The 13,760-nt window shown below is 49.0% G+C and overlaps 1 protein-coding gene across 2 annotated transcripts; it reads left to right on the top strand.

Annotated features, from left to right (window-relative positions):
* Positions 1 to 8,745: 8,745 nt before the first annotated feature.
* On the top strand, positions 8,746 to 12,049 carry RBM3 (RNA binding motif protein 3). 2 transcript variants are annotated; one of them, XM_058658797.1, is made up of 7 exons: positions 8,746 to 8,917; positions 9,445 to 9,561; positions 9,756 to 9,862; positions 10,577 to 10,685; positions 10,782 to 10,872; positions 11,068 to 11,149; positions 11,458 to 12,049. In XM_058658797.1, the coding sequence occupies exons 1-6, from the start codon at positions 8,761 to 8,763 to the stop codon at positions 11,123 to 11,125; spliced, it is 639 nt and encodes a 212-aa protein (XP_058514780.1). In that variant the 5' UTR covers positions 8,746 to 8,760; the 3' UTR covers positions 11,126 to 11,149; positions 11,458 to 12,049. The 2 variants fall into 2 exon arrangements, with proteins under 2 accessions (XP_058514780.1, XP_012783216.2); XM_012927762.2 differs by having other exon boundaries at positions 11,065 to 11,149.
* Positions 12,050 to 13,760: the final 1,711 nt, after the last annotated feature.

Here is a 13,760-nt window from a genome sequence, read left to right as displayed (position 1 = left end):
GGAGAAGCCCATGTGTGCACAAAGGTAGGACTGTCAACTAGGTGCATTTTCAGGGCACATGGCTAGAGGCAGCAAATGGGGGTGGAGTGGGATGGAGACCAAATGTTAAGTTCTGGCTCTTTGCTCTCCTGTGTTGCCTTGGGGAGGTTCTCGGGTGCTCCCTCCTGGCAGAAATCTAGCAGTGCATGAGTACAGGTATCTGGGGAGCTGGCTAGTCCAGGGCAGCCAGAGGCAATCACCTCCGCCCCACACCTGCAAATACCAGAAGTGGTGCAGCACACTGGGAAAGACTGTCTCCTCAAACAGTGACCTCCTTCTGAGGGTTGGCAAATGAACCGCAACCAGGGGGTCTCGGGTGTGAGCAGGCAGGAATGAGGTTTGCACATTGCCAGGAACTGGGACTGTCCAGCATTCTGGTTTATCTCCACACACTGCCCTTTACCCCAGAGCAGATAAGAGCGGGTCCTCCAGCCCTTCATCAGATTGCACAAGTTGACAACTTAGATATGACAACAGTTCATCGCAATAAGGAAATGGTATGGTAGTTATCTCTTGCTGTGCAACAAATTACCTGCGGGACTGGTGTTCAGCATAGCAGTTAAAAACACAAATTGAGCTACCTGCAGCCCATATCACACACAAGGCCTGGGTTTGAGTCTACCTCTGCTTGTTATCCCAGCTTTTTGGCTGCCCAAGCCAAGTCCAGTCCTCAGGCTCACAGGGAACTTGGACCATAAGTTCATGCTTGGGGGAGGAAGCAGAATCCCGCAAGCTGATGCACACCCTGGAAGGCATCAGTTGATGGCTCAAGAACTTGAGTCCCCTTTTCTATCGCTCCTTCTCTATAAATATGCCTTTTAAATAAAAACAAATATTAACAAAAGAACGGAACTTGAACCCCTGCCACCCACATGGGAGACCCAGACTGAGTTCCAGGCTCCTGGCTTCAGCCTGGCCCAGCCCAGGCCATTGCAGGCATTTGATGAGTGAACAAGAGGATAACAGAGTCTCTATCTATCTATCTATAAATACATACACACATATATGACTTTCAACTGAAAAAAAATAAAATTTTTAAAAGACTTTTTTACTTGAAAGAGAATGGAGAAATGAGATTTTGTATCCCCTAGTTCACTGCCCAAATGGCTGCAACAGCCAGGGCTGGGCCAGGCTATGAAGGAGAAGTCCATCTGGGTCTCCCATATTGGTGCAAGTGTCCAAGTACTTGGGCCATCCTCTGCTGCTTTTCCAGGTACATTAGCAGGAAGCTGGATTGGAAGCTGTACAACCAAACTTGAACCAGCAGCCATATGGGCTACTGACATTGCAGGCAGTGGCTTAACCTACTACATCATAGTGCCAGCCCCAATACTTTTTTTTAATAGATTTTATCAGAAAGGCAGATCTACAGAGAGAAGGAGAGACAGAGAGAATGATCTGCCTGCTGGTTCACTCCCAAGTGGCCACAACAGCCAAAGCTGAGCTGATCCAGAGTCAAAGCTTCTTCCAGGTCACCCACGTGGGTTCAGGGTCCCAAGGCTTTGGGCGGTCCTCTACTGCTTTCCCAGGCCACAAGTAGGGAGCTGTATGGAAAGTAGAGCAGCCAGGACACAAACCAGTGCTCATATGGGATCCCAGTGCATGGAAGGTGAGGAGTTAACCATTGAGCCATAACACTGGGTCCATCCCCAACACACTTTAAAACACAAGTTACCCCAAGACTTAGCGTGTTGGAACAACCAAGTCTCAGCTCACTAGTTCTGAAGGTCAGGAATCTGGGAGCAGGTCACCCAAGGGATTTTGACTCTGGATCCTGGATGTGGCTCATGGATTCCATGCTTACAACATGAAATGCCCACTACCTTCCATAGGGCTGCTCACAAGTGAGGCTAGATACTGAGACCAACATGGCAGCTACATGGTCCGCATCCTCATCTCGGAAATGACGTACCATCATTTCTGCTGTATGTTTTGGGCACTTGGAACAATCCTAGTAGATAGGAAAGGATACACAGGGGAGGCAGGGGTCACTGGGCACTCTAGTGGAGACTGGCTATCACAACAGGTAACACAGACTAGTTGAAGAAGTCCCACCATGTATAATTTTAAATCTGTATAATAAATAAGATATATTAGAATATGAAACAGGAACAAGGGGTATTGTAGCACAGTGGATTAACTCCCTGCTTAGGGGACACCTGCATCCCATTATTGCAACCCCAATTTGAGCCCCAATTACTCTGTTTCTAATCAAGCTTCTAGCTAATGCACCTGGGAAGACAAAGGAAATGAGTCCCATACTGGGACCCCTGCCCTCTTTGTGGGGGACCCAGATGAAGTCCCTGCTTTCAAGCAAATAGGAACAAGATACAAAAAAAAAAGACCTTCTGGGCCTGGCGTGGTGGCTCACCTTGAACACTCCGCCGGGATCCCATACAGGCACTGGTTCTAATCCCAGCAGCCCCACTTCCCATCCAGCTCCCTGCTTGTGGCCTGGGAAAGCAGTCGAGGATGGCCCAATGCATTGGGACCCTGTACCCACGTGGGAGACCTGGAGGAGGTTCCTGGCTCCTGGCTTCAGATCAGCGCAGCACCAGCTGTTGCGGTCACTTCGGTAGTGAATCATTGGATGGAAGATCTTCCTTTCTCTCTCTCCTCTTCTCTGTATACCTGACTTTGCAATAAAAAATAAACAAAATCTTTAAAAAGTCATTGATTTTAAGCATAATCTCTGACCAAATGTAACAAAAATAGCAATTAATAGCAAAGTACTTTAAAAGGCCCCTATATTATAATAAAAATGATTTATTTAGTTTTATTTTAAAGGCAGATATTATCGCTTCTCAGCCCTTTAGCTAATATCAAGTGTAGCATCTGTTCTTATTAGTGTAAAAGGCAGATTTTACTAAAAGAGGAGAGAGCAAGTGAGTGTGAGAGAGATCTTCTATCTGCTGCTTCACTCCTGTTCTAGTTTGAAGCCAGGAGCTGGGAATCCCAACATGGGTGGCAGTAACCAAACACTTGGGCCATTATCTGCTGCCTCCAAGGAAGAAGACTCATTAAGAGCATAGAGTAGTCTGGTATCAAAATAAGCACTCTAATATAAGATGTAGGCATCCCAAGCAGTGGCTTAACCCACAACACCACAGCACCCACTGCCCTCTCCCTGCCACCAGTTTTTGAAACTAACATTATAAATAACATTTTCAAGGAAATAAGAAATAATAGATGAGCTTTAGAAATAGTTGAAGCTACAGGCCTGGCACAGTGGCCTAGCAGCTAAAGTCCTTGCCTTGAATATGTCGGGATCCCATATGGGTGCCTGTTCTAATCCTGGCAGCCTTGCTTCCCATCCAGCTCCCTGCTTGTGGCCTGGGAAAGCAGTCAAGGATGGCCTAAATCCTTGGGACCCTGCATCCACCTGGGTGACCCAGAAGAGGCTCTGGCTCCTGGCTTGAGATCGGTGCAGTTCCAGCCATTACGGCTGCTTGGGGAGTAAATCAACAGATGGAAGACCTTCCTCTCTCTCTCCTCCTCTCTGTACATCTGACTTTGCAATAAAAATAAACAAATCTTAAAAAAAAAAAAGAAGTAGTTGAAGCTAAATAACAATATGGGACTGGTGTCTTGCCACAACAGATTGAGACACCAACATATTGGAGCACTGGTTTGAGTTCTGGGTATTCCACTTACAGTCCAGTTTCCTGCTAATTTGCCTGGAAAGGTAGTAAAAGATGGTCCAAGTGCTTGGGTCCCTGCCACCCAACGGGAGAGAAACCTGGATAAAGTTCCTGACTCCTGGCTTTGGCCTGGCTCAGTCCCAGCCCCAGCTGTCACAGGCATTTGGGGCATGAATCAGCAGGTGATCTCTCTGTGTGCAACTCTGACTTTCAAATAAATAAAACTCAATCATTAAAAAAGATAGGAGATGCAAAAAATAATAAAAACGCTACATGTCAAATTCATGGGACACAGTAATATTAACTGTTAGAAGAAAATGTTCAATTCTAAATACATCTATCACAAAAGAAAACCATAGGTAATGTTCCTATAAGCATGTCTTTAGCTAGAAATTATTTTGAGTTTTTTTTTTCAGTTGGAGAGATGTTTTATTCATGAAGTGACCAGGTGAACGTGGGAAGAGGAAAGGGGGAAGCGCCTCCCACAGGAGGGTTGCGAGATGGACGGCCTCTTGAAAGGAGACAGGGAGAGACATCCGAATGTTTTCAACATAAGGCAATGTTAAGTATTGGAGGAGATAGATATGCTTGCCCTGGTTAGAAATTACACAATGTAAACGTACCTCAAAACATCGCATCTCTGCCGCAGACGCCACCGAGGACGCAAGCGAGAGGAGGCCGATGTTGCCATGCGCTCCGTCGCCTCCTGCCGGCTGGTCGTCCTGGGGGCAGGGGGCAATGCCTCACCCAGTGCCAAGGACATCAGGAAGGTGCTGAACAGCGTGGGCATTGAGGCAGACGATGAGCAGCTCAACAAGGTTAGCTGCGAGCTCAACGGCAAGAACATCAGAGACGTGACCGCCCAGGGCATTGGCAAGCTGGCCTGTGTGCCTGCAGGCGGGGCTGTGGCCTTGTCTGCTGCCAGGCTTGACTGCCCCGGCCATCAGGTTGGCCTCTGCAGCAGTGGAGGAGAAGGAGGAGAAGAAAGAAAAGTCATTAGAGTCCCGACGACTTGGGGTTTGGCTTATTTGACTAGATCCTGTGTCCCCCGCCCCCAATAAAACCTTTTACGTTAAAAAAAAATCACATCATGGGTGAATACTTAGCCTAACAGCTAAAAAGCCATGCCCCAGGTTGGAGCACCTGAACCTCAGTGTCTGACTCCATGTTCCTAATAATGCAGACCCTGGGAGGCAGCAGAAATGGCTGAAGTGATTGGGCTTCTGCCACTTATGTGGCAGTCCCTGGCTCCTGATTTTGGCCTTGGTCAAGGCTTAGGCATCATGAGGATTCAGAAAATGAACCAGTAGATGGCAGCACCCTCAACCCTCAAAAAAAAAAAAAAAAAAAGGAAATCATGGGCACCCAAAATTATGTACAATTTTTATGTATCAATTAATTTATTTTTTTAAATTCATTTTATTTTTATTGGAAAGTCAGATATACAGAGAGGACAAGATACAGGAAGTTCTTCCATCTGTTGACTCACTCCCCAAGTGGACGCAACGGTTGGAGCTGAGCCAAACCGGAACCAGGAGCTAGGAACCTCTTCCAGGACTCCCACACAGGTGCAGGGTCCCAAGGCTTTGGGCCGTCCTTGATTGCTTTCCCCGGCTTCAGGCAGTGAGCTGGGTGGGAAGTGGGGCTGCTGGGATTAGAATAGGTGCCCATATGGGATCTCGGAGCGTGCAAGGTGAGGACTTCAGCTGCTAGGCTATCGTGCCAGGCTCTATGTATCAATTTAAAAGCAGCGAAAAAAGAGGACATCATGGCTAAGATGCTATCTGGTTACCAGTGTTGTGGTATAGTAGGGAAAGCCATCACCTGTGGAACCAGCATCCCTTATGGGCACCAGTTCAAGCCTTTGCTGTTCCACTTCCCAACCAGCTCCCTGTTAATGTGCCTGGGAAAGCGGTAAACAATGGATCAAGTCCTTGGGTCCCTGCACCCATGTGGGAGAGCTGGAAGAAACTCCTGGATCTTGGCTTTGAACCAGCCCACCTATAGTTCTTTACACGCATTTGGGGGAGTAAACCAGCAAATGGAAGCCCTCTCCTTCTCTGTCTCTGTACCTTTCAAATAAATAAACAAATCTGTTTTTTTTTTTTTTAAGTCGCTTAAAAAATGCTGCCTGGAATACCCACATACCCTCAGCCCACACTGGAGTGTGTAGGATCGAGTCCCGGCTCCACTAATGATTCCAGCTTTTTTGCCAAAGCATGCCCTGGGCTGCAGCAGTTGCTGGCTCAAATACTTAAGTCTCTGCCACCCATATAGACTGAATTCCAGACTCCTGACTTGAGTCTGGCCCAACCTTAGCTGCTGTGGACATTTGGAGAACAATGCAGCACATGAGAGATCTCCCTGTCTCTGCCTCCCTACCTTCCAAAATAAATACATTTTCTAAAATTAAAACTTGTTTTTAAAGTGGAAAAAGAACAGAAGGAAAAAAAAACTGAGAAGGTTGAGTCATGGAGGAAATAGTGTAAGTGTGGAAGGAAATGTTATAGAGAACAAAAAGGTAATAAAGCAGCTGGTTCCTGGAGGGGCTAGTGTTGTAGCCAGTGGTTAAGCCACTGCTTCCAAGGCCAGCATCCCATATCAGAATGCTAATTCCCACTTACAATCCAGCTCCCTATGAATGCACCTTGGAAGGCAGTAAAAGAGAGCTTGAGTGCTTGGGGCCCTGCTATCCACATAGGTGACTCAGATCTGAGTTCCCAGCTCTGTGCTTTGCCCTGGCCCAGCACTGGCTGTTGTGAGCAATTGCGGCATGAAGCAGCAGGTGGAAGGTTTCTGTCTATATCTTTCCCTGTGTCACTCCACATTTTTTAAAAAGATTTATTTATTGTTATTACAAAGTCAGATATACAGAGAGTAGGAGAGACAGAGAGGAAGATCTTCCGTCCGATGAATCACTCCCGGAGTGATCACAACGGTCGGTTCTGTGCTGATCCGAAGCCAGGAACCAGGAACCTCTTCCGGGTCTCCCATGTGGGTGCAGGGTCCCGAGGCTTTGGGCCGTCCTTGACTGCTTTCCCAGGCCACAAGCAGGGAGCTGGATGGGAAGTGGAGCTGCCAGGATTAGAACTAGTGCCCATATGGGATCCCAGCGCGTTCAAGGCGAGGACTTTAGCCGCTAGGCCACGCCACCGGGCCCGTCACTCCACATTTCAAAGAAACAAAATATTTTGTAAAAGCTGGTTCATGGAAAATATTAAAAACAGACCTTTGCTAAGACTCATTGAAAAGGATGCAAACTACAGAACCAAAATAAATTTAAAAATAGATGAATAGGGAAATTGCAGACACAAAAGTAGATGAAAAAGCTCAACTTTCTCCCATCCAAGTACTAACCAGGCCTGACCCTGCTTTGCTTCCGAGATCGGGGGCGTTCAGGGTGGTATGGCTGTAGACTCAACTTTCTAGAAAAGATAGACTGCATTTAAATTGATGCAGAAACAAATGCAAAACATCAATATAACTAATTTTTAAGACAAAAATGATGGTCAAACATGCACCATCTAGCAACAACAAGCTTCAGGCCCGTGGGTGAGTATTTGTCCTAGCAGTTAAGCCATTAGTTTAGGGTGCCTGTTTCCCCACACCAGCATGTCTGGGTTTTATTCCCTGCTCTGGCTCCTCACTCCAGCTTCCTGCTCATGGAGACCCTGGGAGACAGCAGGAATGGTCCAAATGCTTAGGGCCCTGCCACCCACGAGGGCGACCTCAATGGAGTTCCCAGCTACCCAGCTGGAGTACAGCAGGCATTTGTGGCATAAGCCAGCAGATGGGACTTTGTCTCCTGTTTCTCCTGGATTTTCTCTCTGACTGTTGAAAAGAACAAAGCTTCAGGCTCAGACTGATTTTTTTTTTTTTCATGTTATAATTCTATCCATCTTATACAAATTGTTCCAGAAAATACAAAAAATTAACAAAAACTGTCCAACTCATTTATTGAGGCTAATATAGTCTGGATCTTTTTAAATATTTATTTTATTTTTATTGGAAAGCCATCGGATATACAGAGAGGAGGAGAGACAGAGAGGAAGATCTTTCATCTGATGGTTCACTCCCCAAGTGACCACAACGGCTGGAGCTGAGCCAATCCCAAGCCAGCAGCCAGGAGCTCTCCAGGGTCTGCCACACTGGAGCAGGTTCCCAAGGCCTTGGGCCGTCCTCGACTGCTTTCCCAGGCCACAAGCAGGGAGCTGGATGGGAAGCGGGACTGCTGGGATTCCGGCTCTCAAAATGAGGACTTTAGCTGCTAGGCCACCGCGCCGGGTGCAATGAAATTTTCCTCAAGAGAAACTCCCTTACTCCATGCGAAAATGTAAATCTTACTGTTGCTAGAGAAGGTACAGGCCAGACGGAACAACGTGGAGGGCTGCCGCCATGTTGCAGCAAGGTGAGTCCCGGCTGCTCCATTTCAAATCAAGCTCCCTGCAAACGTGCGTGGGAAAGCAGTGGAAAATGGTCCAAGGGCCCCTGCCACCATGGGAGACCTAGATGAACCTCTTGACTCCTGGCTTCAGCCCCCGTTGTTGCAGCCATCTGGGGATGAAAAATCTCAACTCTGCATTTCAGATAAATAAAGATAAACTTAAAAAGATCGGAGCATCTTGTTTTGTAGAAAACATCTTAGGCGGTTTAATGTGGAGGGTGGTTTCAGGGCGCAACTAGAGGATGAGAGCTGAAGTCACAGATAACAAGCAATGACGGGGTGTAAAGGGTCCCAGGCTGTAGGCTAAATGTTGGCCACACAGGAGAAAGCCTAAGGGTCAGAAGCAGAAAGTGCGCAAAGGTGCGGTTGAAACAACAGCAGTCCCTTAAGGGGTACGAGGTGAACGCACTAGATGACGGTGTCGGCTGACCTCACAGCACAGTAATTACGCTATAAGAGATGTGCAGCGTTATGGGTCCCGCGTGAAAGGCAGAGGCATTTTGCTCGCAGGCAGGAGGCTGCCGTTAGGCGGCAGCAAACGCATCAAGGTTAGGTCGACTCTCTCCAACGGGGAGAGTGGATTGTTCCCTTAGCTACGCCCTTCCTTCCTCTCCGCCCTTCCTGTGGCCATAGCCAATGAACACGGACGCCGGGGCTCGCTGTAGAGGCGTTCCCATACGTCCGCTCTACGTAGGCTTTATCAAGCGTCTTCCCGCGCTTCAGCTTCCCTGTTTCCTCTGCACTCGAGCGGTTGCCACTTCCCCGGCTGTTTCGCCTTTTTTTACATTTCCAGGTAAGCAAAGTCCAACTGCTGTGCAACGGTTTACTTGTGCTGCGGCAACCAGCGGGAAGGAACGCGGGTCGGGGAAAGTGACGGTCTCTGACACGTAGGCTGAGGCTTTTTTTTTTTTTATCGCAACGGGTGGCTTAGTGGTGAAATATAGCTCGCTTGTTGGGAGCCTCGGGAGTTGTATCTGAGCGCGGAGAGGGGCTGCCGGTGTCAGTGGCTGCAGGGACTACGCTACCTCCGGGACCCGGTTAGCCCCTCCATCTCCCACGTGACTGCCGCCATCTTGTCCGGGCGCGGGAGAAACGTGAAGAGGTTCTGAGTCTGCGCAGCTGCGCAAAATGACGGACGTGGTAGCCGGAGACGGGGAGGAGACTGAACTTGCGCAGTTGTGACTTTAAAACAGCGAGGACTCACCCACCCAGTAGATGTCCTTTTGCGCCTGTGAAGCCATCATTTTCCTCTGTGTGTTTTCCGTGTGTGGCTCTGTTCGCACCTGCGTAGCTTTTTTTTCCTTCATTTTCTACCTGCAGGACTTGAACTCGCCGCCATGTCCGAAGAAGGGAAGCTGTTCGTTGGAGGACTTAACTTCAACACCGATGAGCAGGCACTGGAAGACCACTTCAGCAGCTTCGGACCGATTTCTGAGGGTGAGGAGTCGGTCCGGCCTTTGTGTGTCAGGGAACACCCGTAGGAAAGGGGAAGAGGGATTCAGGCTTCCCGACACTCCTCTTGCCTTTGTTGTAAAGTTTGGAGTCTCTTTCGGATTCTGTGGGTTCCCCATGGCCCCCTTTGCAAGCCATTGCTTGTTGTCATGGCTGCCCCCACCTCTTGCCCTCCACAGTGGTCGTTGTCAAGGACCGGGAGACTCAGCGTTCCCGGGGTTTTGGCTTCATCACCTTCACTAACCCGGAGCATGCTTCAGATGCCATGAGAGCCATGAATGGCGAGGTGAGGTCTTCTGCCTGTAGAGGGGGCCCCGTCCCCGTGTGCCATTTTCCTCCGTTCTGTTTTTTTGCTTTTTTTGTTTTTGTTTTTTCTTTTCCCCTCTGTGTCTCTGCTTGGGGCAGCGTGGCCACCAAGCCCCGCAGTTCCCACTCACAGGAGCGTGACTGCCTTCTGTTCTAGGGGGTGGAGGGCAGCGGCAGACAGAGCCGGGCTGCCTGGGAGGCGACGACTGGTCCTGCATGAGGCCGAGAAGCCACCTGTGGATGGTTGACCTGCTCTGGGCTTAGATAGTAGAGTCTGCAGACCTGTGGGCCTGGCCCGGAGAGGACCTCGTGAGTCTTCTGGGATGGACTCGGAAGCCTTAAACCAAGAGAGGTGTCTGTCTAGCCCTAATAGTAGGGCAGCTTAGAGGAGTGGGGAGGAGAACTCAGCCTGTGTTCAGTCAAGATGTAAGTAGTAGCAGGGGAATCATGGTGGATCCAGGTCGTTTGTGTGGGATGCTGTAGCTCCTGCTTGAAGCCGCTCTGGTCAGAGGAGCTTGTTCTGGAATGCGGCACCCAGAACCTGGTGCCTGGCAACAACTTCTGGGCTCTTAAGCCCACCTGTGCCACCCCACCCCCACCCTCCCAACCCACCCCAAACCCCCGCCCAGTCCCATCTCACCACTGCCTTAGTTGACTGCCACCCATCCTCCTTCTGTCTCCTTGCCACACCTAGTCCCTGGATGGTCGCCAGATCCGTGTGGACCACGCAGGCAAGTCTGCCCGGGGGACCAGAGGAGGGGGCGCTTTTGGGGCCCAGGGGCGTGGTCGCAGCTACCCCAGAGGTAAGTGTTGGAATCCGTTTGACTTTGGAGTTGGTGTGGGGATCCATCTATTGGTGGCCTTTGGGTAACTGGTTAGACATTTCTTACCTGCTACAGGTGGTGGAGACCAGGGCTATGGCTCTGGTAGGTATGATGCTCGCCCTGGAGGATATGGCTATGGATACACACGGCCCCGGGACTTTGGCAGGTGGGTAATGCGAGGGCTAGTGCTTCTTGTCACACCTGGGTGTTTAGCTGTGTGCGCTACGGTTTTGTGATGCAATTAATTATGGGATTGTGCCAAGACCAAGTTCTGCATTTAGGTTGGCTGTATTGTACTATGACTATAAAGAGCTGTTTATGAAGTATCCATATAAAAAGCTAGCATGGTTTTTCCCAGAAGCCAGGGGGGTTACGACCGCTACCCAGGAGGAAACTACAGGGACAATTACGACAACTAAGACGGTGCTCTGCACGTCACAGAGGTGAGACCCGGATGTTGACAGTGAGCAAACTTCCTGTTGTACTCCTTGCAACTTATTACCTATCCAGCTGCTCAGCACTTGTGTTTCCCCACATACCCCAACCCACCAACCCCCATCCTTTGCCCTTTTGTCCCCTCTCTGAGTTTGCATGTCAGGGTTAGTTTGCAGGCGGGGGTGGGGTGCTTTCACCTGCTTTCTTTGGTGCTGGAGGGGGAGGGGGTGTTGAAGGCATCCTCACCTGTGGAAGGTGAGCAAGATGGCGGCCAGATCCTTCCAGGGGTGATTGTCCCCTTTCTTGCTGTTCTCAGATACACAAGGACTAACACTTCTGACCCAAGACCATCCTTCTAAACAGCTGTATTTATAACAGTTTTTTGGAGCTGCACTGAAACACCTGTTCTTAACATCAGCTTTTGTTTTTTTTGAATTGAGCTTCCCAGGGTAGCTTGTGAAAGACCTTTTTAGAAAGCTCCATGTATGTTTATTACAAATTGAGTGGTTTCTTTTTTTTTTTCCTTGCATATTTAGAGGTAAATTTTAGGATATTTGCAGGGCTTCAGTATTACTCCTTTCATTGTTTGGACTCTCAGGATTATTTTCTTCTGGACAAAAAAGGAAAAACCTATTTGGTCAGACCTTTTCTTCCATTTGTATCTAAAGTTTTTTTTTTTTAATGTGTGCACGTTGTTTACCACGGGAAGCAATTTCCAAATGTACTTGGAAGAAATCTGTATCAACGTGATAGACTTTTTTTACTCCAGATCATTATCCAGGTTTTAAAGAACTTCAAAATGTTGGTAATTGTCATTTTTACTGAAGTGCTGGAAGAAAGTATTCTGTTGTGTCTTGTGTGCTTAGAATAGTCTCATGGAGTTGAATAAAAGTTGGAACCTTGAAAAATGAGTGTTTTTTTCTTTGTTCAATTCAGAGCTGAGTTGAATTTGGGGGCTGTCCAGAGACCTGAAATGTTGGGATAGCTGAGCTCCAGGGTGGGCTTGAGTTTCCACAGATCTTTCCGTTGTGTTGAATTACTGTGTGCCCTGGAGTATTGGTGTGGGTGCCCTCAAAGGAGTGATCCGGGGTGGTGAGGACTTTATCTCATAGGATGAGCTGTATCCAGCTCCTGGTCCAAGATGAAGCTTGGGGAGGCCCAAGGCACTGGGGAGAGCCTGTGTAAATGCTTTGTAGGCAGTCTTGCCGAGAGGACATTTTCCTGGTTCGCCCCATAACCAGTCCAAATAAGTTGGGCTGGGCTGAGCCAGGATCTCCATCTGTGTCTTCCATGTACACAACATGGTCTAAGCACTGCTCTCCCTGGTGTGGGCAAGTAACTGGACCCCCAAGTGGAGTATCCAGGACTCCTACATGGGATCCTGGTAATGGCAGGTGGCAGCTGAAACATTAAACTACTATATCCCTGCCAGTAATGGGAGCGGGGGAGTGTAAGGATTTTGGGTCCAAAGTGGTGGTGGGTGCACTGGGCTAAGGCTAAGCATTTGCTTTACTGCTGGCTAATTCCGCGATAACCTGCAAAAGCAGCAGAGGGCTGAAGTCCCTGGCACCCTGTACCCATATGGGAGACCAGAAAGAAGCTCCCCTCATGACCACCAGGAAGCGAGCCAACTGAAATTTTCCCTGCAAATCTGCCTTTCAAGTGTAAGGATTTATTTTTATTGGAAAGGAGGATATATACAGAGAGGAGACAGATCTGATGGCCACAACATCTGGAGCTGAGCCAATTCGGAGTTCTTCCAGTTCTCCCACACCAGGTGCAGGTTCCCAAGGCTCTGGGCAGTCCTCAACTGCTTTCCCAGGCCACAAGCAGGGAGCTGGATGGGAAGCCGGGCTGCGGGGATTAGAACCGGCGCACCCCCGGCCCTGCGGGATGGCCTAGTGGCTTAAGTCCTTGCCTTGAACGCCCTGGGATCCCATATGGGCACCAGTTCTAATCCCGGCAGCTCTACTTCCCATCCAGCTCCCTGCTTGTGGCCTGGGAAGGCAGTTGACGGCCCAGAGCATTGGGACCCTGCACCGCGTGGGAGACCTGGAGGAGGTTCCTGGTTCCTGGCTTCAGATCGGCGCGCACCGGTCGTTGCGGCTCACTTGGGGAGTGAATCATGGGACGGAAGATCTTTCTCTCTGTATATCTGACTGTAATAAAATAAATAATCTTAAAAAAAAACCCGCACCCATATGGGATCCCTGTGTGTGCAAGGTGAGGACTTTAACCACTATGCTATTGCACTGGGCCCAAATTTTTTTAAGCATGTGAAATGTGAAACCTTCCTCATCGAGCTCAAGTTCTAAATAGGCTCATCCACCCACGGGCACAAACACCCCATATACGGCCCATTTCATTTCCTGGCTGCCACACTTTGAATCCAACTCCCTGATTATAACCTAGCAAGGCAATCAAAGACTTCAAGTCCCATGGACCCACGTTGGGCACATGGAACTCCTGGGAATTGACTCTGCTCTGGCAGTTGGAACTATCTGGGCAGTGAACAATCAAATGGAATATCTGATTTCTGTGTAACTGCCAGCTAGGCTGGAACCCCCACCAGCGTGACCTGGCATTGGGGGTGGGCTGGGCTTGGCCAGGCTGCAGCAC

This window comes from Ochotona princeps, chromosome X, assembly GCF_030435755.1.
Source record: "Ochotona princeps isolate mOchPri1 chromosome X, mOchPri1.hap1, whole genome shotgun sequence".
NCBI lineage: Eukaryota > Metazoa > Chordata > Mammalia > Lagomorpha > Ochotonidae > Ochotona > Ochotona princeps.
The sequence above is the reverse complement of the archived record's forward strand: the minus strand, read 5'-3'. Positions and strand labels throughout refer to the sequence as shown.